Genomic DNA, 27,714 nt, shown 5'->3' with positions numbered 1-27,714 from the left:
AAGGTTTAGAAAACCTGTGAGGAAATGTTAAAAATACTGGGGATGTTTAGTCTTGAGAAAAGAAGATGGAGTGGGGACCTGTTAAATCTTCAGCTATGTTCAGGGCTGTTGTAAAGTGGACTCAATTATTCTCCATATCCCCTGAGGATAGCACAAGAAGTCATGGGCTTAATCAGCAGCAAGGGAGATTTAGGTTAAAGATCAGGAAAAATCTTTCTAACTCTAAGGACAGTTAAGCTCTGGAACAGGCTTCCAAGGGAGGTTGTGGAATCTCTGTCACTGGAGGCTTTTATGAACAGGTTGGACAAAAACCTGTCAAGGCTGGTCTAGGTTTATTTGTCCTGCCTCAGCACAGGGGTCTGGATTTGATAGCTCCTTGAGGTCCCTTCCAGCCCTACATTTCTGTGATCTCTGCATAAGGCCCTGGAAAATTCTCCCAATCTGCCTCTACATCATCTCGGTAATCTTACGTGCTCACTGCCTACCTGAAGTGATGCGCTAGACATCAGCCCCTCTCATGCAATCAAGAAAGAAGCAAAAGTGAGACTTTCCTGCAGAGCCAGGTTCTGGAATCTGTTTTGTGCCACTGGCCCTCCTGAGAAGGCCCAAATGCGCCTTGGCATGTGATTACTGTGAGTTTATTGTCCTCAAGCTGAGTCCTGTTGCTGCCTGCTATGGCAGGCACAGTGCCTGCTGGCTGGTTCTTATGCAGAATATATTTTGGCAACCCCACCTTAAGACAACCTGTTGTTTTGGTAACCCCAGTTCCTGAAGTCTGTGTAACCTTTTTCCAGCTCCTGTTCTGCCATGTAACTGTTCACAGAGCTTTTCATTGTCTAAAGAAGCCTGTAACTCCAGCATGCCATTGCTGTGACAGAGGAGAGGACTGCTTTCAGAAGAAATGACTCACGTATTTTGCTGAATTTAGGAGCCCACCTGTTGTTGGCACCTGTCCTCTAGTTTAAATAGTAAAGCACATTGGGAGAATGTGCTAGCCAAACTTATGGGTATAGCAACTGCAGGCTGACAGTAGCACCCAGGAGGTATTTGGGCGGGGACTCTCTCATGACAAACTTAACCCAGTTATGCCCCAAAGCATCAGAACCCTTGGAAATTTTGTGCTGAATGTTTGTAGTGAAATTTGAAACTACCTGATTTGGTGTAGGCACTATGGAGGTTAGGGGGTCCCCAGCCAGGGAAGGGGCACTGGTATGAATATCAGACAGGCAGGCACCACTCAGAAACTTAGCTTAGTTTAATGTGTTTGCTTATATTATTGACTAAGATAGCGTTCAGTGCAGTGGAGAATTGTCTGCTCTTCTTGTTCTTCTCTTTCCCTGCACCTCTTCTTGCTTTCCCATTTCTTTTCTGTCCATCTCCCTTTCTTTCTCCCCATCTCTGATTTTTCTTCTGATTTGAATCAGCAAAATATATGCCAAGAAAAGTATGATTTAATAGAAAATGCTATAACTCTTCTGGTGGGAAAAAGGAATTTCCAAGTGCTGTGTCTGTATGATGATGTCATCAAAGGACAGGATTTCAGCCAACTCCACTCCTGAGCAAATACCTTGTCAGAGGGAGTCTGACCTTGTAATTAATATGATAGTAACACTCTCTAACTATGTGTCTCTGAATATTAATACAGTATGAACACATATCGACTTCAAAGGCATTTTGAAGTAGTCAACTGTAATTAGTAATCCTCTGGGAATTGAGCTGCCCAGCTGAGGGCCTGGGCCCTACAGATGCAGGAGGTAGGGAGAATTCCATACTTGCAGTGTAATATGTGATGATTACATTACAGCGCTGTGTTTGGGGGGATGCATGTTGGTGTGGGGGCTGTTCATTTGATTAATAGAAGTAAGAGAAACCTATTTGCCTGCAGTCCTTCCCCACAGCTGCCTCTTCAGGATGGTTACCTACAGCACTGCTTTTCTTTTCCCACTGTAAAAAATGTTGTTAAAGCAGAATTAATCTGCCTTTAAATGATAGAATACTGCTTCATACATCTATATTCTTCCTACGGAGAGACCTCACAAATGCGAGCAGACAAAACGAGGAGCCACCTAAGGAAATAGCAAAGAAATGCAGTTTCTCCAGCTGCAGGGAACTGACCATAGGGGCTACAGGTTGTTACCTGGTTGGTTTTCCTTTTCTGACTGGTGTCTGGGCTAAGGGCGGCCAGGCAGGAAGCTCTGGGTTTAGTGCGATTTTGTTACTGTGCTTTTGTGTGCATTGTGAGCATTGTGAGATGTCTGTATAGAACTTAGTGTTTGAGCTTTTGTTGGTATTTGTGCATTTCAGATTTGGAAAAGGGCGAAGTGCAAAACTTCTTTAAAATCTCTATTCCACGACCATGTAGTGCCTCAGCCAACCCTTGTTAAAGAAACTTTCAGACACACCATGATCTGGGGCATCTGTCTCATGAGACCATAGTTTGTCATATAGGCTTCAGTCCAGATGCTTGAAAGGGTGCCTTTAACTCGTTTGTTAGTGCTTTCTTCACTGGGTGCCTTTGAAATGAAAGGCTTGTGTTAGACTGTAATCCCTCAGAGGAAGTTTGGCTGTGCAGCGCAGATGTCGGAGGCACTAAGACCCAGGAGGCTCCTGCCTTGTTGGCTGGAGCAGGGCAGGCTGTGCATGTACAGAGGGAAGGAAGTCATTAGTGCAGGCTGAGCCGTGGAGTTTGGGGCTCTTGCTGGATTTCCCCACCAGTATGTAACTTTGTCCTTGTGGCAGTTTTTTGTGGGCAGAATTGGGCACCCAGGCAAGGCTGCTCCTTACACTGCAGGGTCTGTAGGGCATGTTCTCCTGATACACCTTTGGAATTTACTTCGTGAAAATTTGACTGAAGCAGAAATGAATCCCGGAGTTGGGAATTCTTCCAGGCTGCGTGTGAGGGAATCATTGGTTTGATCTTTGTTAGCAGAGTAGCTTGGATGGCAGCGGGAGTGTGTGTGTGTGTGTGCTGATTTCCTGCAGGAGAGAGAATTGCAGCTCCTACTTCACCAAGGCTCTTCCCTGAAGGAGAATCCCTATTCTAGGGATCCACAAGGCTGCAGGTCTCCCTGGAGAATGACCTGTCCAGGCAGTGGAGTTGCGGCTTCTGGGACTTCCTGATGGGCAGGGTTTTTATGGCATTTCCACCAGTTTTTCTTGAGTTAAATTCCAAGAGACTCGAGACTTTTCCCCTTTTTCTGGCTCTGTAATTTCCTTCTCCAGTGACTATGGCAAAGATTTAAAGGGGCAGGACAGAGGCAGCATGACTTGCAGCTGCAGCTTCCCTGCATCCGCCACCAGCATCCAGACAATATCTTGATGCTCAACGTTTCTGCTTTACAAATATGATGAAATGGCAGCCCCGGAAGAAGGTGAGTGATAGTGAGGAGGTGGGATCAGCTGCCCATTGTTCCCCCCCACAGATAAATCCTGGGACCATCCAGCACCCCTCTCCTCTACAGGTGACCATGGTGAGGGTTGAGCAAACCCTTCCCCATCCCCCACAGGTAAATCCTGGGAGTGGGAGCGATCCTTCCCTCCTCTCCTTTATAGGTGACCTGGGAATTGAGTAGTTCCATGCTTCTGCGAGGGCAGCATACACGTTCTATTGCTGTTTTCATTATCACATTGTTTTACAGCACCCAAAGTATGCAGGGTGCTGTGTGGGGCTATGTTAACCTCCTAGGTTGTGACTGGCAGCATTAGTGAGCACTGATTTTTCTTCGCTTCCTTTGTCATTTCTCAACTCTGTTCCCTGCACTTACCCACGGGTAGGAGGCACAAAGAGGAGAAAGGTGGACTAGTAGCTTTGTAATGTAGATTCTGGCCTGGATGCAGCCCCCTTGTGCTGTAACCTGACAGAATGTGCCAAAAAGGGCTTTGAAGGTGATTGTGTACTGGGGAGCAGAAATCTGATGTAGATTTGCAGTGGGCACTGAACCCTGGGGAGGGAAGCACAAGCTCCTTACCTCTCAGGGTTGGGGGGGAACAATGCCTTTTTTATTCATTCCTGGCTCCAAACCTTTGGAGATGTGTAATCAGGGTTTGGAGGAAGGTAAAAGCCTGCAGAACCTATCGTACCTCTTCCCACTGTTTCATTATGTTGAAAAAAGCGCTGAAATTGTACTTGGAATGGCCTAGCCCTGAAGGGGTTAATGAGGCTTTTAGGCCCACAACAGCTTCTCTGGGGTCCCACTGGGGGGCGAGCAGAACATTCACACAAACACAGGGATGGGATGGTTGCAAGGGTACAAGGGGTGGAGCTGCCTCAGCCTGTGTGCATGTGCCTGTGTGGGTGCATAGGTCAGCTTTGTTATTTGCTCTGCTTCTGGCTTAGAATGCATGCACACATTGCATGCCTCCTCCTCCTCTAAGGCCATGAGTGTCTGCTGACCAGCGTGCCTGTAGGAGTGCCGCTCTGTGTGCATTTGCCACCACGATTCCACCTCTGTGCGCAACAGTGATTGTGCCTTTGTGTGTGTCTGACTGTGTTTGGCGACGGATCGTAAATAGTAAATCTCTCTTTTCCGGCTATTTCCTAATATGGCTCCTGTGTTGGAAGCAGAGTCTACAAAGCTCGCTCAGTAGTTACGTAAAAATAAATTGCCATTGGCCACAGAAATAGTGTGTGAGATGAGGGAATGACCTCTCCAGCTGTGTGCTGTGAATGCAGTTAGCAAGTTGTCTGTGTTGTGGAGGCTCATTTTTGCTAACATGCCTGGATTGTGATAACTATGCAGTGACCCTAGTGGTTTGCCGCATAGCAGGACATTTTTAAAAAACACATTTGGCAGTTTGTTTTATTGACATTCTTTAAAGGAAAATCTAGCAAACCGAATGTGCTGTACCCCCCTCCAGCAATGACCCTCTGCTTCTGGCAGCTGTGGGCTATTATATTTCTTTGGAAAAACCTTCTTGAAGCTCTCTTTATAGCATGATGTGTGATATTGTGTTTTACATCAGGGCAGAAATAGAAATCATATGTGAAATGCGTGAGAGGGTCTCCTGCTTTGAGTGTTACTAGACACTGAAATGAACAGTGCTTCAGAATAGCGTGATTGGAGTTCGTATTCCCACTGCAGCTCAGGGTAATGGGTTAGGCTTCCATATCGCGACACCTTATCTCGTCTCTTCTCTCCATTCTGAAGCCCAGAGATGTTCTTTTAATGTTTCCAACCACTGATGTCTCAGATTAAAAACTGTTAAGTAGAAATAACTGAGGGAATGTAAGCTTGTTGGAGGTGTCTGTCCATTTATCAAGCTTCCGCCTCCATCTTCCTCCCTCAAATTGCTTTTAAGATGTCTACAAACTGTACATTCATAAATGTCTGTTTTTACTATTCCACCAAACATACAGTAACTCCTGTGGTTATGGCTGTGCAAAGCCCTCTAGGCCATGCATACAGAAGTATTGACTGAACCACTGAAATATTATTCTTGGCAGCTGGCTGGACTTTTTGACTCTAGAAGATTCTATTTCAAGTGTCCGGATTCAATCCACCGTATTGGCTCACCCTGGTGATGCTTAAATCACAATACCAGAAGCTATATTTATTCTCTGCACTAATGTCTAGTTCATAATCCCACATTATGATATTTCAAGCAACCAAATTTGATTCTGTAGAATGCGTAGGAGATTTTTTAATTCAGCCTGGGCTATCACATATTTTATTAATCTGGCTGAGCTGGTAGTCTGAGTAAAAATAATTCCTTCTGCTGTGATGTGATGGAAACTCTTTTCATATTGTATTCAATTGTAGTATAGTAGCAATAAAAATCCTAGCAGAGATTTGGTTTATTTAGTCACTGTTGCCAGAGTGCTCACATGAGCACTGCCAGGCTTTCTGCTGGCCTTGCGTTAATGCTTTTGTAGTGTTAGGATCATGTGCTTTATTGAGCAGTTTCAAGAAAATAAATCAGGCAAAACACTAACAGATGGTACAGTAGTACCACTCTTACTCAGTAGATCAATATCATTTTAACCAAGCTAAGGAGAAGATACAGTAGCTAGCATTTCTGTAGCCTCCAGCTACGTTTAGGTGTAGGTCAGTTCGGATAATGAAATGACTTGCCTGTCTCTTGCTTATTAAACAAATGTTATGTTACAAAACCAGGAACTGCAAACATTTGTAAATGAGCAAACAGTATATTTCCTTAAATTTACCAAATGAATGCTCTATTTTGATTTATTAGATTTGCACTTGCCCCCTTTGTGCCATGTTTTGTCTAGAGATTTTGAAGGGGTATATTCTTTGCCCAGGCTGTGCCCTTTCAGGTGCCTGGCTAAGTACCATAGGAGTGGTTTAACAGAGCATGCAACTTACCAGCTGCATTAGTACATGGATAGTCCTGTAAATAGACTGAGGGTAAGCATCCTTTTTTCTGATCCTAAGGTGTAGCTATAACTTTTGAAGTGGCAAAGAGTCCTGTGGCACCTGATAGACTAACGGGCGTATTGGAGCATTGCATGACATGCATCCGACAAAGTGGGTATTCACCCACGAAAGCCTTATGCTCCAATACATCTGTTAGTCTATAAGGTGCCACAGGACTCTTAGTCTGGATCTGTAAAAGCGGCAAACACGGCTACCCCTCTGATACTATAACTTTGATTCCATGCATTTTGCACCTGGCAAATAAATATATAAAAGGGATTGAAGTAAGCCTCTGCTCATAGACTATCTGTATGTTCATAAAGTTAGAAAGATTCAAACTTCGTGTAATCAAGCAATTAATGTTAGCTGTTTTAGAGTAAATAGTGTAAACAGAACTTCAATTAAGAACTGTAAGGAAGGAGACGGTGACTAGATCTTCCAATGGCCTATCTATTCTGCCTTACACAAGGATTATGTGAAGCATGGCATCCTGGGAATCTCGCACCATGTGTTGTCTTAGTGGTATTGGCAAGTGGCTCATTTAGAATTCCCCCATGAAGAAGACAATCTATTTCCCATAGGACCTCATTGTTAGATCCCATCTAGCAATTGTCACCACTGGGCGCTTGCACTCTCCACTCCAAGCCCACCTGGTAGGCCAGTAGTGCCATCCTATAGACTTACAGCAGTCACCTGGAAGTGAGAATGGAGGTTATTTCTCCTGTAATGGTCTATCTTGTTCACAGAAATGGGCTCTTAAGAGAGAAGAAGCCATTGAATGAGCAGCTTCACAGACTGACACTAGAATTGGTGAGACCACCAACTTCTGTTGGTGAGAGAGACAAGCCTTCAAGCTTACACAGAGCTTGTCTGGGAAACTTGTCTTCAGATACAGTGCTACAGCTGCACCGGCACAGATGCACTGCTGTCACACTTTAGTGAAGACGTTCTAGTGCTGATGGGAGAGCTTCTCCTGTTGACGTAGTTAATACACCTTTCTGAGAGGTGGTAGCTATGTCAATGGGAGAAGCTCATTGTCTACACCAGGGGTTAGATCAGTATTACTACATCACTAAGAGGGGTGGATTTTTCACACCCCTAAGTGAAGTAGTTATACCAATATAGGTCTGTAGTATAGACTTCACCTCCGAGTGTCACACATAAATACAATATGAAATAGATAGCATGAGTAATTAACACCTATTTCAAGGAACCGTTCAAGGTGAAAAGAAAAGGAGTACTTGTGGTACCTTAGAGACTAACAAATTTATTTGAGCATAAGCTTTCGTGAGCTACATCCGATGAAGTGAGCTGGAGCTCACGAAAGCTTACGCTCAAATAAATTTGTTAGTCTCTAAGGTGCCACAAGTCCTCCTTTTCTTTTTGCGAATACGGACTAACACGGCTGCTACTCTGAAACCTGACATCATTCAAGGTGAAGTGGCCCATTAACAGCCAGTCATAGTGAAGAAAGGAAGAGGGGGAATAGCATTTGGGGGGTTGTAGATTTTTGTAGTAAACCATAAATCTGGTGTGTCTATTCAGTGGGCCATTGCACCTTGAAAGGTCCATTGAAATATGTGTTAACTACTTCTGCTAAACTATCTGTTCCACCTTGTATTTAGCTGTGACATTCTGAGTACGTTTCCTAGACCTGAAGAAGAGTTCTGTGTAAGCTCGAAAGCTTGTCTCTCTCACCAACAGAAGTTTGTCCAGTAAAAGATATTACTTCACCCACCTTCTCTCTTTAATATACTGGGACCTACACACACTGCAACAACACTACATACTAGAATTGGTGTGAGAGCTCTCCTTTCACCAGTGTTAAACCTGGAACACTCCTGAAGCAGGCAGGCTGGGAAGAAAAGTGGGGTGGTTTGTGTTTCTAATGGTTATTAAACCTATCTTGTTTGTGATGGAAGGGACTACCATGATAAATGTAATAAGCGTCAGAGGCTGCTGAATACATAAGAACATAACATAAGAACGGCCATACTGGATCAGACCAAACATCCATCCATTCCAGTATCCTGTCTTCTGACAGTGGCTAATGCCAGGTGCCCTAGAGGGAATGAACAGGTAATCATCAGGTGATCCGTTCCCTGTCTCTCATTCCCAGCTTCTGGCAAACAGAGGCTAGGGACAGCATCCCTGCCCATCCTGGCTAATACAGTTGGTCCAAGTATAAGAAATACACCCAACAGCTGCATTTATGTCTGTTAATCACTGACTGGCCATGTCAGGTGTAGCTCCAATGGAGGATTCATTAAATCATTAATAAGAATGTAGCAAAACTTCTCTGTTATTGATGTGCTAAAATCATGTATGTTTACTGAGCGCTAAAGTGTCACATACCTCTGACACCGGTAGGGCTGGTTCATATAGCTTTGATACCAAACTCACCTGTACATAAATACTTCAACCTTTTTGTAGGAAAGAAGAAAATCTGCTCCCAGTTGATTCAGGCAAATCTTACCCTATTGTGAATTATTTTGCTTTCACAATAAGCTTTATCATTTTAACCAAGTCTGGACCTATTGTAGTATGCTTTGTTTGAATGTTCTGTAAAGATTTTTAAAACATGTATGATAGTTTATAAACAGATTTCAGCTAGCTTTCCTACTTTCTAAAATATTTATTGTTTTTAGTTTAAAAATGTAATACTTGAGGAAGGGCAAAGCCCTTTTTGGGTTTCCCCTTACATCTATGTCAATGGTCTGCAGTCCTAAACTGCTGTTCAGGTGTTAGCCCCTCTTCTTTGCAGAGTGCCACTTGTGGGGTACGAACATCTGCTCTTGTCTAGGTTGAGGAAAGCTACTGACCACTATTCCTACCTACATGCCTCCAGCTTTCACCCTGACCACACCACACGATCCATCGTCTACAGCCAAGCTCTGTGATACAACCGCATTTGCTCCAACCCCTCAGACAGAGACAAACACCTACAAGATCTCTATCAAGCATTCTTACAACTACAATACCCACCTGCGGAAGTGAAGAAACAGATTGATAGAGCCAGAAGAGTTCCCAGAAGTCACCTACTACAGAACAGGCCTAACAAAGAAAATAACAGAACGCCACTAGCCGTCACCTTCAGCCCCCAACTAAAACCCCTCCAACGCATTATCAAGGATCTACAACCTATCCTGAAGGATGACCCAACACTCTCACAAATCTTGGGAGACAGGCCAGTCCTTGCCTACAGACAGCCTCCCAACCTGAAGCAAATACTCACCAGCAACCACATACCACTCAACAGAACCACTAACCCAGGAACCTATCCTTGCAACAAAGCCCGTTGCCAACTGTGCCCACATATCTATTCAGGGGACACCATCACAGGGCCTAATCACATCAGCCACACTATCAGAGGCTCGTTCACCTGCACATCCACCAATGTGATATATGCCATCACGTGCCAGCAATGCCCCTCTGCCATGTACATTGGTCAAACTGGACAGTCTCTACGTAAAAGAATAAATGGACACAACTCAGACGTCAAGAATTATAACATTCATAAACCAGTCGGAGAACACTTCAATCTCTCTGGTCACGCGATTACAGACCTAAAAGTTGCGATATTACAATAGAAAAACTTCAAAACCAGACTTCAGCGAGAGACTGTTGAATTGGAATTCATTTGCAAATTGGATACAATTAACTTAGGCTTGAATAGAGACTGGGAATGGTTGATTCATTATAAAAAGTAACCTATTTCCCCTTGTTTATTCCCCCCCCCCCCCCAACTGTTCCTCAGACGTTCTTGTTAAACCCTGGATTTGTGCTGGAAATGGCCCACCTTGATTATCATACACATTGTAAGGAGAGTGATCACTTTAGATAAGCTATTACCAGCAGGAGAGTGGGGTGGTGGGAGAGAAAACCTTTTGTAGTGATAAACACCCATTTTTTTCATGGTCTGTGTGTATAAAAACATCATCTGTATTTTCCACAGTATGCATCCGATGAAGTGAGCTGTAGCTCACGAAAGCTTATGCTCAAATAAATGGGTTAGTCTCTAATGTGCCACAAGTACTCCTTTTCTTTTTGCAAATACAGACTAACATGGCTGTTACTCTGAAACCTGCTTATTCCCTGAGTTCATGAATTGAGCCCAGGTGAAAAGTGAATGCATTCTATAGGAAATCGCTACTGAGTCTATTCAAACAATGAGATCTTTCAGTGACCTTTTTTCTTACCAGTGATCATGCTTCTGTGGTGTATTGCTTAGAAACACTGTAGGGAAAACATCTTGAATGCTATCTACACCACTTGTGAAATGTCACCAGCTGAAGAATTCCCCCTCTCTGTAGCAAACTAGGTAGACCAATTCCCTTGCAAGAAGAAAATTTGTTTGTAAAAATCTAACTCCATATTGCTTATAGAACTGAAAGATGTTTCCTAGCTTCTGAGAGATTCCTAATTAGAATGAACAGGAACTCACTGAAACGATCATTTCTCCAGAACAGGAAGATTAATTGGCCCTTAGGTTACTTTAAGGGCAAGTTACTTTTGTGAATTGCAGGATGTGGTGGAATCAATTGCATTAAAAGTTAAGTATACTGTCTGGGCTTCTGATTTGCCAAACTAGAGCATCTCTGGCAAAATTCTATTCAGACCAGGTGAAAAAAATCCAGACAGATTGAGTAATGACAGAAGGCATGTAACTAATGTTGTGGCTAAGATATGAACTTTTATCTGTATTTCGAAGCAGTACTGGTACTTGTCAGAAATAGGTCAAAATAATTAATTTGTATAGAAATTCCTATATTCACTATTTAGAGGGTGTATTTAATGACTCCGAAGAGCATTTACAAATCTGAGTCTGACTTTTAATCTACTTTAATTAAAAGGAGTCAGTGTTGTTGGATAGTTAAATATTGTATACGTTTTCCTTTTATGGATATTCTGAATCTTTGCTTTGGAAATGACATCCTACCTGAAAGCACAGCTCTGCCTAGGCTATTAATATATTTTCTGGCCAATGTGATAGGACAGCACTGCTTTTTCTACGTTCCTCCACCAGAGACCTGGAATGGAGATGCTTCCCCCAAATCTGATGGCAAATCTGATGAGAAATATGAGTGGTTCATTGACTGATGCAGCGGTTCAGGGGACTTTAGTTTTAATAACCTTTACTTTGAAGATGCTCTCATGATGAACTGTGGATACCTAGTTCCCTGAGATTTAAGTGAAGCAGCTTTGTTGTTCAGTATCACATACCTAGATTAAAGACATGAAAATTATGTGCACCTGCTTTTGTGTGGAATCCATGCTACTGCTCTTGTTGAAGGTTTTGGACAAAGAGGATAAACTTGCAATGCTTAACATCAAAGGAATATATGGAATAGACTAGAGCCCTTTTTATCAGTGCTAAGATCTCCATAGTGTCCAATGCAGGAAGAGAAGGACAAAGAACATGAAGTCAGGTAAGGTAGTATAGTAATTGTAGGTTACTTGGAGACTTGAAAAGACTCTAGTTCAGAACTCTTGGTACTTGCCTCATGAAGCATCTGTGAGATTCAAGTGTTCTGGGATTCATTTTCCTGCCTTAGAAATCCTGTACATGAAAGCAGATGTGCTTTTTGAAGGGAGGACACTACATTGCTTGTAGAGAATGAGGTAATAATTATATGTCTGAGGTAGTGCAAACAGGTTAGAAGAAGAAATTACCAAATAATGCAAGCCCTATTGTAATGTGACACATCATAATGTAATTGCATTCCTTTTCAGAGAGACTACAGGCTTTCATTTTAAATTAGTCTCCGTTATTTCAGAGACTCTTTTCTGAACAGTTTTCCTGCTCAGTTATCCAGTGTTATCCATCCATACTCCAATGTTTTCTGCTAGGAAGAAACACAGAATCATAAAAATCTCAGGAGGTCATCTAGTCCAACCCCCTGCTCAAAGCAGGACCAATCCCCAACTAAATCATCCCAGCCAGGGCTTTGCCGAGCCGGGCCTTAAAAACCCCTAAGGAGGGAGATTCCACCACCTCTCTAGGTAAAGCATTCCAGCGCTTCACTACCCTCCCAGTGAAATAGTGTTACCTAATCTGACGTCCCCCACTGCAACTTGAGACCATTTCTCCTTGTTCTGTCATCAGCTACCACTGAGAACAGTGTAGATCTATCCTCTTTGGAACCCCCTTTCAGGTAGTTGAAAGCAGCTATCAAATCCCCCCTCATTCCTCTTTTCTGCAGGCTAAATAATCCCAGTTCCCTCAGTGCCTCCTCATAAATCATGTGCTCCAGCCCCCTAATCAAGGAATAATAATATTCCCCTATCTAGACGGTTGTTTACTAAAAGCTTCCATTCGGGCAGACGCCTTTGACATTACTCACAGAACGCTTGCCCTCTTTCTGAGACTAGGTTTACAGATAAACGTACAAAAATCAACTCTAAACCCTGTACAGAAGTTGGACTTCATTGGGGCCCATCTTGACTCCCTGGAAGCCAAAGCATTACCACCAATGAACAGTTTTAACCTCATCTCTTCAGTACTGAAGAGTCCATGTGTATCAGCACAAACCTGTCTCCAATTGTTAGGCCATATGGCGGCAACCACATTTGTGGTATGACATGCATGTCTTCATATGCGCTGCCTTCAGGGCTGGCTAAGAACCATCTACGTACCACACAAACACAGCTTAAGCAGACACCTTACAATGTCGACCAAAGTCAAAGACTCTCTACATTGGTGGACACAACCCAACAACATGTGCACGGGAGTTCATTCCATTCAGAACCCACTCTCAATGATACTCAAAACTGATGCCTTCTTGATCGGCTGAGGAGCCCATCTGCAACACCACACAATTCAGGGCAGGTGGTCTCCCCCCAAGACATAGCTACACATAAATCTCTTCCACACAGTTCGCAACACGTGCTTCCACTTCCTACCATTGATAAGGAACGAGAATATATAAATGACTGACAACATTGCCTGCATGTTTTATATAAACTGACAGACAGAAGCCCTATCACATTCCTTACGCACTGAAGCCCTGAAACTATGGAACTTGTGTATCCAGCACAATATCAGCATCACAGCATTGTACTTCCAGGCTGTCAAATACTACAGTGGGCACACTGAACAGAGAATTTTTTCAGGATCATGAATGGGAACTAAACAACACAGTCCTACAGAACGTATTCCAACAATGGGGCCACCCATCCATCGACCTTTTTGCGACATCCCAGGACTACAAATGCCCATGGTTCAGTTCGAGACCAGATATGGAGCCTCAATCCTCGGGGGATGCCTTCCTCTTCAAATGGGAAGAAGCTCTCTTGATCCCTTTGTTGTTGAGAGTGATGCACAAAATACATACTAACAAGGCCAAGATCATATTGATACCCCAGTGTGGCCCAGACAGACTTGGTACCCTTACCTATTGCAGATAGCGCACCACGCACTCTTTCACTCCTGCCAGACCTTTTATCACAGGACACGGAATGGGTTCATCACCCGAACTTTGAGAGACTTCACCTGAAAGCATGACTCTAACATGGTTCCATCATGACAAACTAGACTGTTTGGAACAGATTATAGACGGTCAACCATGCGCAATACTTACCTTGAGAAATGGAAGTTTCTACCTGTGGTGCCAGAACAAACAAATTGGTGCCGTTTCTGCACCTATGCCCTTGATATTGGACTCTATCTTGGAACTAAAAAAATCTGGCCTCTCCATTAGTTAGATCAAAGCACATCTCACAGCTATTACTGCCTTCTACCAGAATATCAATGGGACATTGCTATTTGCCCGTCCAATTACCAAACGTTTCCTTACGGGTGTGATGGGTTGCACCCCCCTCTCCCCCCCGTTAGGAGTGCCACCTGATGTGCTGGGGACCCACTGAGCCCACCTGTCCCACCAGCCTGGGTTCCCCTTACTCTGTGCTGCTGTGAAAGGCTCTCAAGCCCCCTTCCAGCACACACACAGGTGTAGAATCACACAGAGTCTGCATTCAGATCTGAGTGGGAGGATTCGGCTTGGGGATTTCCCAGCACTCAAGTACACACACCCTCTGGAGCGTAAACCCAAAATTATATTGTCTTGTGTTGTATAGAGACCTATATAGCATAAGCTTATGAAATTTGTCCCCTCCCTGAATGTGGAGGAAAACATGCACAGCTTTTTGCCCCCCCTTCCCCCAGTTATGAATTGCATAAACTCGGTTTTAGAATAAACCAAAAACAAGTTCATTAACTACAAAAGGTAAATTTTAAGCTCTTATAAGGGTTGGTAAACATGACAAAGCAGATTACTGAGCAAATAAAACAAAACACACAAACTAAGCTTGATACACTAATGAATACTGTCTACAAATAATAATTTCTCACCCTAAATGTTGTTTTAAGCATGTTGCAGAATTTCTTGGGGGTTAACTGCAGTGCTTGCAGTTTAAAACTCCAGGTATATCCTTCCCTGGCCAAACACTATTCCCAGCCCGGGCTCAGCCCCTGCCCCACCCAGCCTAGTTCCTTTGTTTGTTCTGGTGTTTTCAGCAGTCTTCCTTCTTAGGCAGGGAAGCAGTGGAGAAGAGCCTAGATTAACTCAATCCCCAGCCTTAAATAGGATTTGCATATGGTGGGAATCTTTTGTTTCCGAGTTTGACCCCCACCCCCTTCCCATGAAAAGTACCAGTATTTCATGATAGTATCCTGTATCAGGTAACTTGATCACGTGACCCTGCAGTGTCAAAGCAGCATCCCAGGAAACTTCTTAGGAAGGAGGGAGATTAGTGTTTTCAAAGTCCTATTATCCTTCCTAATGGCCCATCCAGGCTGATTACATACTATGTGGTGGGCGTTCCCCAAATACACACACAGTTGTAATTGTTACATAGTCAGTATTCCTAACTTCAGATACAGAAATGATACGTGCATACAAATTGGATAAGCACATTCAGTAAATCATAACCTTTCCAATGATACTTCACATGACCCATCTTGCATAAAACTAGGGCTGTCAAGCGATTAAAAGAATGAATCACAATTAATTGCACTGTTAAACAGTAATAACTACCATTTATTTAAATATTTTGGATGTTTTCTACATTTTCAAATATATTGATGGGCAGAGACGGGCTCCATCTTACGAAGAGAGGGAAGAGCATCTTTGCCAGCAGGCTGGCTAACCTAGTGAGGAGGGCTTTAAACTAGGTTCACCGGGGGAAGGAGACCAAAGCCCTGAGGTAAGTGGGAAAGCGGGATACCGGGAGGAAGCACAGGCAGGAATGTCTGTGAGGGGAGGGCTCCTGCCTCATTCTGGGAATGAGGGGCAATCAACAGGTTATCTCAAGTGCTTATATACAAATGCACAAAGCCTTGGAAACAAGCAGGGAGAACTGGAGGTCCTGGTGATGTCAAGGAACTATGACGTGATTGGAATAACAGAGACTTGGTGGGATAACTCACATGACTGGAGTACAGTCATGGATGGTTATAAACTGTTCAGGAAGGACAGGCAGGGCAGAAAAGGTGGGGGAGTAGCACTGTATGTAAGGGAGCAGTATGACTGCTCAGAGCTCCGGTACGAAACTGTGGAAAAACCTGAGTGTCTCTGGATTAAGTTTAGAAGTGTGTGCAACAAGAGTGATGTAGTGGTGGGAGTCTGCTATAGACCACCGGACCAGGGGGATGAGGTGGATGAGGCTTTCTTCTGGCAACTCACGGAAGCTACTAGATCGCATGCCCTGATTCTCATGGGTGACTTTAATTTTCCTGATATCTGCTGGGAGAGCAATACAGCGGTGCATAGACAATCCAGGAAGTTTTTGGAAAGCGTAGGGGACAATTTCCTGGTGCAAGTGCTAGGGGAGCCAACTAGGGGGGGCGCTTTTCTTGACCTGCTGCTCACAAACCGGGTAGAATTAGTGGGGGAAGCAAAAGTGGACGGGAATCTGGGAGGCAGTGACCATGAGTTGGTTGAGTTCAGGATCCTGACGCAGGGAAGAAAGGTAAGCAGCAGGATACGGACCCTGGACTTCAGGAAAGCAGACTTTGACTCCCTCAGGGAACAGATGGCCAGGATCCCCTGGGGGACTAACATGAAGGGGAAGGGAGTCCAGGAGAGCTGGCTGTATTTCAAGGAATCCCTGTTGAGGTTACAGGGACAAACCATCCCGATGAGTCGAAAGAATAGTAAATATGGCAGGCGACCAGCTTGGCTTAATGGTGAAATCCTAGCGGATCTTAAACATAAAAAAGAAGCTTACAAGAAGTGGAAGGTTGGACATATGACCAGGGAAGAGTATAAAAATATTGCTCGGGCATGTAGGAAAGATATCAGGAGGGCCAAATCGCACCTGGAGCTGCAGCTAGCAAGAGATGTCAAGAGTAACAAGAAGGGTTTCTTCAGGTATGTTGGCAACAAGAAGAAAGCCAAGGAAAGTGTGGGCCCCTTACTGAATGAGGGAGGCAACCTAGTGACAGAGGATGTGGAAAAAGCTAATGTACTCAATGCTTTTTTTGCCTCTGTTTTCACTAACAAGGTCAGCTCCCAGACTGCTGTGCTGGGCATCACAAAATGGGGAAGAGATGGCCAGCCCTCTGTAGAGATAGAGGTGGTTAGGGACTATTTAGAAAAGCTGGACGTGCACAAGTCCATGGGGCCGGACGAATTGCATCCGAGAGTGCTGAAGGAATTGGCGGCTGAGATTGCAGAGCCCTTGGCCATTATCTTTGAAAACTCGTGGCGAACGGGGGAAGTCCCGGATGACTGGAAAAAGGCTAATGTAGTGCCCATCTTTAAAAAAGGGAAGAAGGAGGATCCTGGGAACTACAGGCCAGTCAGCCTCACCTCAGTCCCTGGAAAAATCATGGAGCAGGTCCTCAGAGAATCAATCCTGAAGCACTTAGAGGAGAGGAAAGTGATCAGGAACAGTCAGCATGGATTCACCAAGGGAAGGTCATGCCTGTCTAATCTAATCGCCTTTTATGATGAGATTACTGGTTCTGTGGATGAAGGGAAAGCAGTGGATGTATTGTTTCTTGACTTTAGCAAAGCTTTTGACACGGTCTCCCACAGCATTCTTGTCAGCAAGTTAAGGAAGTATGGGCTGGATGAATGCACTATAAGGTGGGTAGAAAGCTGGCTAGATTGTCGGGCTCAACGGGTAGTGATCAATGGCTCCATGTCTAGTTGGCAGCCGGTGTCAAGTGGAGTGCCCCAGGGGTCGGTCCTGGGGCCGGTTTTGTTCAATATCTTCATTAATGATCTGGAGGATGGTGTGGATTGCACTCTCAGCAAATTTGCGGATGATACTAAACTGGGAGGAGTGGTAGATACGCTGGAGGGGAGGGATAGGATACAGAAGGACCTAGACAAATTGGAGGATTGGGCCAAAAGAAATCTGATGAGGTTCAATAAGGATAAGTGCAGGGTCCTGCACTTAGGATGGAAGAATCCAATGCACCGCTACAGACTAGGGACCGAATGGCTAGGCAGCAGTTCTGCGGAAAAGGACCTAGGGGTGACAGTAGACGAGAAGCTGGATATGAGTCAGCAGTGTGCCCTTGTTGCCAAGAAGGCCAATGGCATTTTGGGATGTATAAGTAGGGGCATAGCGAGCAGATCGAGGGACGTGATCGTTCCCCTCTATTCGACACTGGTGAGGCCTCATCCTGAGTACTGTGTCCAGTTTTGGGCCCCACACTACAAGAAGGATGTGGATAAATTGGAGAGAGTCCAGCGAAGGGCAACAAAAATGATTAGGGGTCTAGAGCACATGACTTATGAGGAGAGGCTGAGGGAGCTGGGATTGTTTAGTCTGCAGAAGAGAAGAATGAGGGGGGATTTGATAGCTGCTTTCAACTACCTGAAAGGGGGTTCCAAAGAGGATGGCTCTAGACTGTTCTCAATGGTAGCCGATGACAGAACGAGGAGTAATGGTCTCAAGTTGCAATGGGGGAGGTTTAGATTGGATATTAGGAAAAACTTTTTCACTAAGAGGGTGGTGAAACACTGGAATGCGTTACCTAGGGAGGTGGTAGAATCTCCTTCCTTAGAGGTTTTTAAGGTCAGGCTTGACAAAGCCCTGGCTGGGATGATTTAACTGGGACTTGGTCCTGCTTTGAGCAGGGGGTTGGACTAGATGACCTTCTGGGGTCCCTTCCAACCCTGGTATTCTATGATTCTATGATTCCAGTTACAACACAGAATACAAAGTGTACAGTGCTCACTTCGTATTTATTTTTGATTACAAGTATTTGCACTGTCAAAAAACAAAAGAAATTGTATTTTTCAGTTCACCTAATACAAGTACTGTAGTGCAATGTCTTTATCATGAAAGTTGAACTTACAAATGTAGAATTATGTAAAAAAAGAAAAAAACCTGCATTCAAAATTTGTCACCAAATTTGCAGAGGGTACAAAATTGCTCAAGATAGTTAAGTCCCAGGCAGACTATGATGAGCTACAAAAGGATCTCTCAAAACTGGGTGACTGGGCAACAAAGTGGCAGGTGAAATTCAATGTTGATAAATGCAAAGTAATGCACATTGGAAAACATAATCCCAACTATACATATAAAATGATGGGGTCTAAATTAGCTGTTACCACTCAAGAAAGAGATGTTGGAGTCATTGAGGATAGTTCTCTGAAAACATCCACTCAATGTGCAGAGGCAGTCAAAAAAGCGAAGAGAATGTTGGGAATCATTAAGAAAGGGATCGATAATAAGACAGAAAATATCATATTGCCTCCATATAAATCCATGGTACGCCCACATCTTGAATACTGCATGCAGATGTGGTTGTCCCATCTCAAAAAAGATATATTGGAATTGGTTCAGAAAAGGGCAACAAAAATGATTACGGGTATGAGGAGAGATTAATAAAACTGGGACTTTTCAGCTTGGAAAAGAGACAACTAAGTTGGGGGGGGGATATGATTGAGGTCTATAAAATCATGACTGGTGTGGAGAAAGTAAATAAGGAAGTGTTATTTCCTCCTTCTCATAACACAAGAACTAGGGGACACCAAATGAAATTATTAGGCAGAAGGTTTAAAACAAACAAAAGGAAGTATTTCTTCACACAACACATAGTCAACTTGTGGAACTCTGCCAGAAGATGTTGTGAAGACCAAGACTATAACAGGGTTAAAAAAAGAACTAGATACTTTCATAGAGGATAGGTCCATCAATGGCTATTAGCCAGGATGGGCAGGGATGGTGTCCCTCGCTGCTGTTTGCCAGAAGCTGGGAATGGGCGACAGGAGATGACTCACTTGATGATTATCTGTTCTGTTCATTCCCTCTGGGGCACCTGGCATTGACCACTGTCAGAAGACAGGATACTGGGCTAGATGGATCTTTGATCTGACACAGTATGGCTGTTTTTAATGTAAAATTTTAGAGCCTGCAAGTCCACTCAGACCTACTTCTTGTTCAGCCAATTGCTCAAACAAGTTTGTTTACATGTGCAGGAGATAATGCTGCCCGCTTCTTGTTTACAGTGTCATCTGAAAGTGAGAACAGGCATTCTCATGGCACTGTTGTAGTTGGCATTGCAAGACATTTATGTGCCAGATGCGCTAAAGATTCATATGTTCCTTCATACATCAACCACCATTCCTGGGGGCATGTGTCCATGCTGATGATGGGTTCTGCTTGATAACAATCCAAAGCATTGCAGACCGACGCATGTTCATTTTCATTATCTGCGTCAAATGCCACCAGTGGAAGGTTGATTTTCTTGTTCGGGTTCTGTAGTTTCCGCATCGGAGTGTTGCTCTTTTAAGACTTCTGAAAACATGCTCCACATCTCGTCCCTCTCAGATTTGGAAGGCACTTCAGATTCTTAAACTTTGGGTCGAGTGCTGTAGCCATCTTTAGAAATCTCACATTGGTACCTTCTTTGTGTTTTGTGAAATCTGCAGCAAAAGTGTTCTTAAAATGAACAACATGTGCTGGGTCATCATCCAATGAATATGAAATATATGGCAGAATGCAGGTAAAACAGAGCAGGGTCATACAGTTCTCCCCCAAGGAGTTCAGTCACAAATTTAATGAGCACATTTTTTTAACAAGCGTCATCAGCATAGAAGCATGTCCTCTGGAATGGTGGCAGAAGCATGAAGGGGCATACAAATGTTTAGCATATCTGGCACATAAACACCTTGCAGTACCAGCTACAAAAGTGCCAGGCAAATGCCTGTTCTCACTTTATGGTGATATTGTAAATAACAAGAAGGCAACAGTATCTCCTGTAAATGTAAACAAACTTGGTTTGTCTTGGCAATTGGCTGAACAAGCTGTAGGACTGAGTGGACTTCTAGGCTCTGAAGTTTTACATTGTTTTGTTTTTCAGTGCAGTTATGTAACAAAAAATCTACATTTCTAAGTTGCACTTCCACAACAAAAAGATTGCACTACGGTACTTGTATGAGGTGAATTGAAAAATACATTTTTTATCATTTTACAGTGCAAATATTTGTAATAAAAAATAATATACGTTTTGATTTCAATTACAATACAGAATACAGTATATATGAAAATATAGAAAAACATCCAGAATATTGAATAAATTTCAATTAGTATTCTATTGTTTAACAGCGCAATTAAAAGTGCGATTAATCGTGATTAATTATTTAAATCGTGATTAATGTTTTTGTTAATTGCATGAGTTAACTGCAATTAGCTGACAGCCCTACATACAACATATCTTAGTTAGGTCGTATTCCTGTTGTAACCATTTCTATGAAGAATATCGGACATAGTGTCACAATGGGCATCAGGAACACTTACCGCAAAGTATGCGCACCCACTCCACCTTGGGATTTGAACCTAGTATTACGCTGCCTCACTTGACCCCTATTTGAACCCTTAGCAACATGTTCTCTTACACATCTATTGATGAAGGTGGAATTCCTAATGGCTATCACATCAGCCCATCACATGGGCAAGTTAGGGGCCCTTCTGGCACGCCCACCTTGCACAATTTTTTTTCAAGAACAAGGTCATCCTAAGATCTCATCCAAAATTTCTAACTAAAGTATCTTCTTCCTTCCATGTAAATTAGCCAATCGATCTCCCCATATTCTTGCCTAAACCACAGGGCGTACACAGGATTCAGTATTTACATACTCTAGATTTCAGACATGCACTAGTGTTCTACCTGAATAGAACTAAGTCTTTCAGAAAATCTCCGAGGATATTCATTTCCACTATGGAATGTTCTAAAGGTTCCGCTCTAAAGTCTACACAAAGACTATATAAATGGATCTCCAGATGCATCCATCCATATTATCAACAAAAGAACCTTCAACCGCCATTGGAGATCAGAACTCACTCTACCAGAGCCTTTTCAACTTCAGTAGCCTTTCTAAACAATGTTCCAATCATGGATATATGTAGAGCAGCCACTTGGGCCTTCACATATATGTTCACAAAACACTATACAATCGATCGGAGTTCAAGATCTGCACAGGATGAGTAACCTTCTCTGACTGATTGCTCAGTTGGCTGATGTGGGTAGGACCTACTCTTTTTCAGTGCAGCAAGAGCAGATGTAGTCAGAATGAACAGTCTTGTGTGCTAAACAAGAAGAGTAAAGGCGGGACAATGTGTTGTATCTTCTTAGGCGGAAGTTCCCTTTACGTTTTTAAAGATGTTCTTCATTTCCAAGGCTTTGCAACTTCACTGTGTTAAAGTCTGGAAATAGATGGTAATTGAGCTGAGCTCTAAAGATTCTGCGGAAGTGACTGGCACATAGGGAAGGCAGCATAGCATTTGGCTAACTCTGAGGCTTCAGGGTTAGTGGGTTTTTACTCCTCAACATTTGTTTCCTTCAAATGTTTTACTCAATCTTTAATTAACCGTTTCATATAACTCTTTCACTTCCCTGCCTCCTGTTCCTCTTCCCTATCTCACCCATTACACTCTGAGTGCACACACTAGATATCCATAGCTGTTTTTTTTAACGTATTATTATTTATTATTTGTATTATCGTAGTGCCTAGGATCCCTGCTCCTATCCATAGGTACATGTGATTTGCCCTTCTGTAACCAAACTATTGGTCCATCAAGTTGAGTATCCTGCAGCAGTGGCAAATACCTGATGGTTTAGAGGCAGAGCAAATTATTATATGACCGGTTAACTGTGCAGTGCTGGTCACAGAGGAAATTCCTTCCTGACCCTTGCAGCAGCTATTCCGAGGAATGAGATTTGGTATTCTTATTTTAGCACATAACTAGCGACGTTATTCATTCCCTTTCTGTGTGTAGGATTGTGGAACACTTGTTATTTTTTCATATCCAGATCTTCATAGCATCACTCAAACATTCTGAGGGGAGCTGTTTTGGCTGACTTGTACATCATGATCTGCTAGCACTGAACAGGGTTTGAATGGGGTTACTTGAATTTTATTTTCATTGGTTGTCTTTGTAAACTATTGCTTCTAGGCTCGCTAGTATTTGTGTTTTAGAGTCTTTTCTCTTGGATTATTGATCTGATCCTGTCGATGTATATTTAGAGGCTTTCAAAGTGGTAAATGTTTGACCCTGTGTTAATACTATTTAAGGAATGTAGCAGCTGGTTCTAGGGGAGACTTTACAGCCTCCCTTGTAGATCAGTATTGAACAGAGCATGAACTCTTAACAATCTTCATACAGATAGGCTGTGAACAGGCCCAGTGCGGAAACCAATTCTCGGATATTTTGGATATTTCTCTTTTTGTTGTGTTGGATACTGCAAGAGCTTTGTTTTAGTCCTGGTCCTGAAACATGCAACATTTCACTGTAAAACTGGAGCCCCTGTTAGTGTCATAACAGTGGTGCATAAATTGTAATATGTAAACTGAGATATTAGATCGTGATGGAGATCTGCAGACACAGCAAAAGTCCAACAGACTCAAACCCCGGTGTTGACAATGAGGCATTTAGGGTTTTACATGTTTGCTTATGAAGAAATAATGAGTGACTTGTTTTGCTTACATTTTACTTCTACTCAAGAAGAAAAAACAAATGCAAAGCTCAGAGTTGCTTGTAACCTCTGGTATTTTGTTTGGCTTTGCACAGTTTTTACAAATACTGCAACAGCTGTTTCCATGTTTCTCCTAATTACCCTAAGAAAAAGTGCACATCAAAATAATGTCTCCAGCTTTCCTAGCAGAAACACACTTCTTAGGCTTATGTTGTATTTTGTTTTAATTTTACCTTAATTTTTTCTTTCTTTGCCTTAACTTCTGGAACTAGCTGAATTTTTTTCACGTTCTTTAATTTATGCTTTTTGTTGCTGTGGTGATCTTATGAATCGGTGTTGTAGTTAGAGTTGCGTGCTTTCTTGTTAGGATTAATTTTGATAGCTGCATATTCACACACACAGCAGAACTGTAATTTAATCAATGCAATGCCAAAATATTATTCACAAAGAAACATTTGCTCCTCTATTTTCCAAATAAAGCATTTGAAGGGAACACTCTTTGCGGTAAGTGATATAGTGGGGAGTTTCAGAGAGTACAAGATAATTATTTGTAATTATGGACATGTCTGCAAGGGAAATCATCTTAATTTGTTCCTGCTAAGAAACAGAATTGCCCTAGTTGCAGCATATGAATCCTTTTAGGAGATTAATGCCCTATGCCTTTGATACTGTGCATAGACACTGTAACCTCTTGTTTCAGAGAAGCAGCCGTGTTAGTCTGTATCCGCAAAAAGAACAGGAGTGCTTGTGGCACCTTAGAGACTAACAAATTTATTAGCGCATAAGCTACAGCCCACTTCATCGGATACATAGAATGGAACATATAGTAAGAAGATATATATATACATACTGTGATAAAGCATGGCCAGAGGGCAGCAGGAGAGTGTTAGAAGGGAGCCTTATTCCCTGTAGAGGGAAGAAAGTTTGCTATAAATTAATTAAAGCACCTGAAGCCAATTAAAGCACCTGAAGGCAGTCACATGATAAAACCCCCCTGCTTCAATCAGACAAGAGGAGGAGTTGAAGCAGAGTGGATTGGTGTTGGAGCAGAGCGCAGTTTGGAGGGAAGCAGAGGAGAGTTTGGAGAAGTGCTGTGGTGGGCTAAGACGACCATGACCCTAGGTAAAGGGACACCTGATTTGTGCAGAGGGAGGTCAGAAGCTGAAGGGCAGGAGAGGGAAGTAGCCCAGGGGAAGGAACTGCTAGTTCCAGTGGTTTACCGCTATCCCTAGGGCCCCTGGGCTGAGACCCGGAGTAGAGGGTGGGCCTGGGTCCCTCCCTCTCCACTCCACTCCTCTAGGACACTAGTGAGGCAGTTAATACCCTAGTTCAGGGGCAAGAAACGGTGCCCTGAACTCCGACCCAAGAAGAGAAAGCGTGAGACCCATCATAGTAGTGCCGGCAATTTGCCACAATACATACAGAGAACAAGAAAAAGTGGAGTAAGATATACCTCTTGGTTTATCTAAAATCGCCCCTTTAATCCCACTCTTCAGTCTGAATTTTTGCCAACAGAAGACTTCAATTAAAAAAAAAATACTTAATGAAGTGCAGACAGCCCATGAGACTGAATTCCTACCTTCACTCCAGGATAACTGATACTGAATAGTAAACTTATAGCTAAGAGAACAGATGTTAAAAGGTATAATGTAGAGTAAGGGCAGGTCTACACTACCACTTATGTTGATATAACTTACGTTTCTCCGGGCTGTGAAAAAGCCACACCCCAAGTGACACAAGTTACACCAACCTAAGCACCAGTGTGGACAGAGTAATGTCGGCAAGAGATACTCTCCCACCAACATAGCTACTGCCTCTCACAAAGATGGAGTAATTATGCTGACTGGAGAGCTCTCTCCCATCGTCATAGAGCGTCTTCTCCAGTCATGCTATGGTGGTGCAGCTGCACTGATGTCGAGCTTCTAGTGTAGACTGGTCCTAAGATTCCTCTCTCAGCTGTAGCGTACCACACCCAGTGGTAGAGCTTCACAACATCGACTAGTCCTGTAGTTTAGGAAAGGAAAGCTTCAGAAGTTTTCTTGCCTTGAAACTGTTGGGGGAATGGATGTGTAGCACATTAGATAAAAGAAAAGGAGTACTTGTGGCACCTTAGAGACTAACCAATTTATTTGAGCATAAGCTTTCGTGAGCTACAGCTCACTTCATCGGATGCATGAAGTGGAAGATTCAGTGAGGATGTTTTATACACACATTTTTTCATGGTCTGTGTGTATAAAACATCCTCACTGCATTTTCTACTTTATGCATCCGATGAAGTGAGCTGTAGCTCACGAAAGCTCATGCTCAAATAAATTGGTTAGTCTCTAAGGTGCCACAAGTCCTCCTTTTCTTTTTGCGAATACAGGCTAACACGGCTGCTACTCTGAAACCAGCACGTTAGATAGGCTCGCTATCTGGCATCTGGGAAGAGAATAGAGTCTAAGCTCACTTCTCTTGCCCTGCTGCTGTCTGTGCTGTACCTGCCCTGTGGGTAGACAGAAGACTTCGTTCTCCAAAGTTGTGTATTCAGCACCTTTCTTCAGGGCCAAATCCACTAAAAAAACTCTTTGAATCTGTGCATATTAACATTAGAGAAAATAAACCGATACAAGCACATGCTGTCAGCAGACTGTTTGTTCCATGGTTTGTTAGCTTGCACTGTTACGAGGAATTAGAATATAGAGCTGAACTGCAGTCATCCCGTGGCTCTGGAATCCAACTGAATAAGAGCAGCTCATCTTGCTCCTTTTGTCACTCAAATAACATGCAGAATACCAAATGAAATGATAAATGTGAGGTTTAATCCCCAGACCTGTTTTTGAGAATCAGTATTTCTGCAGTAGCATCACCCATAGGAATACGGTGTAGCTTGTACGTGCACTGAAATGCCATCAGAGTGGTATCATTTTTTATTTAGTTTATTACTGTCTAGAAACATCCATTCCTTTATTACTTTTCATTAGTTTTTAATAAATATGCAGCTGTATGGGATTCATGTGCACTTCGTGCAATGAGCAGAATACAAGTCAAAAGTGAGAACACCTCTGCAAACTGAATACCACTGTCCTTAACTCATAAACAAGGGGGCATTGTTTTAGTGCAGGGATGGGCAAACTATGGCCTGGGGGCCACATCCGGCCCTCCAGGCATTTTAATCTGGCCCTTGAGTTCCTGCCAGGAAGCAGGGTCCAGGGCTTGTCCTGCTCTGGTGCTCCAACTGGGGAGAGGGGTCGGGGTCTTGCACCACTCCACATGGCTCCCGGAAGCAGGGGCATGTTCCCTCTCTGGCTCCTGTGTCTAGGGGCAGCCAGGGGGCTCTGCCCGCTTCCCCTGCAGCTCCCATTGGCCGGGAACCACAGCCAATGGGAGCTGCAGGGGCAGTGCCTGCAGACAGGGCAGGGTGCAGAGATGCCTGGCCGCACAGAAGCTGGAGGGGGGACATGCTGCTGTTTCTGGGAGCTGCTTGAGGTAAGCGCCACCCAGATCCTGCCCCCTGACCTCCTCCCACGCCCCTTCCCTGCCCTCCCGTATCCCAACCCCCAATTTTGTGAGCATTTATACAATTGCCATACCCAGATGTGGCCCTTAGACCAAAAAAGTTTGCCCACCCCTGTTTAGTGGGTTGCCTGGCTTATCCCTAAGAGAGAATGGGCCTTAGGTCCTCATGCAAGACAAAGGAATAGGGGGCACTCTTTCAAGTTCAGTTGGTAGTTTGCTCAGAATACAACATTAATAATAGGAAAGAGACAATCAACTTAACCAAAGTGCCAGTGTCAAGAGGAAAGCTTGTCTAAACAAGCAATTCTATATAATTACAATGATCACCCTGCTTAAAATGGTTCTTTTCCCTTCACTGCAGTATAGCACATTGGCTGTCCATCCCTGCTGAATCAGGGGACACCAAGCACATAAGTAAAAACTGCTTAAACTTGAGATGGAAACAAATGGCACAAGTCTGAATGCCTCAGAGAGATATTTGGAAACCTTTTGGTTCAGTAACCCTGACCAAGCTTCTCAGAATAGCTGAGTTCTCAATATGGATTTTCGTCTGTTCCAGTTGATTTGAAAAAGAACATCCAAACAGAGGACTGACTATCATTATGAGTTTGTTCTCAGTTCCTGCATGGGGATTCCCAGCAAATCAAGATAGAAATTTAGCATTAATGCTTAGGCAAAACTGATTTGAACAGCATAAGGTGTGAGATATATTTCTGTTGACTGTAAGTCAACTTAATAGTGCTGGTGGGGGAATTCTGCATAGTACCTGGACTGGTTGGTGGCAGAATTTAGGGACCCCCCTGGTCAAATAGTTTTCTGCCCAGGTGATTCCCTTAAACTGATGTATTTCAGGGACTATTGCCTCATTTCCCTGAATTGCAGGTGCCAAGGAAGTGAAAGCAAACT

The 27,714-nt window shown here is 43.4% G+C and overlaps 1 protein-coding gene across 3 annotated transcripts in view; it reads left to right on the top strand.

Moving 5' to 3' along the window:
- Positions 1 to 27,714, top strand: part of TTC28 (tetratricopeptide repeat domain 28) — a 496,060-nt gene that overhangs the window by 172,413 nt on the left and 295,933 nt on the right. Inside the window, exon 1 of one of the 3 annotated variants that reach the window (XM_037878987.2) lies at positions 2,525 to 3,371. The exons of the other annotated variants lie outside the window; for them this stretch is intronic. Within the exon in view, the coding sequence (XP_037734915.1) occupies positions 3,345 to 3,371 (27 nt within the window). The 5' untranslated portion in view covers positions 2,525 to 3,344. Of the gene's footprint in view, positions 1 to 2,524; positions 3,372 to 27,714 lie in introns of those variants that run through there. 3 annotated transcript variants of the gene reach the window in all.

This window comes from Chelonia mydas, chromosome 15 (genome assembly GCF_015237465.2).
Source record: "Chelonia mydas isolate rCheMyd1 chromosome 15, rCheMyd1.pri.v2, whole genome shotgun sequence".
Lineage (NCBI taxonomy): Eukaryota > Metazoa > Chordata > Testudines > Cheloniidae > Chelonia > Chelonia mydas.
The sequence above is the reverse complement of the archived record's forward strand: the minus strand, read 5'-3'. Positions and strand labels throughout refer to the sequence as shown.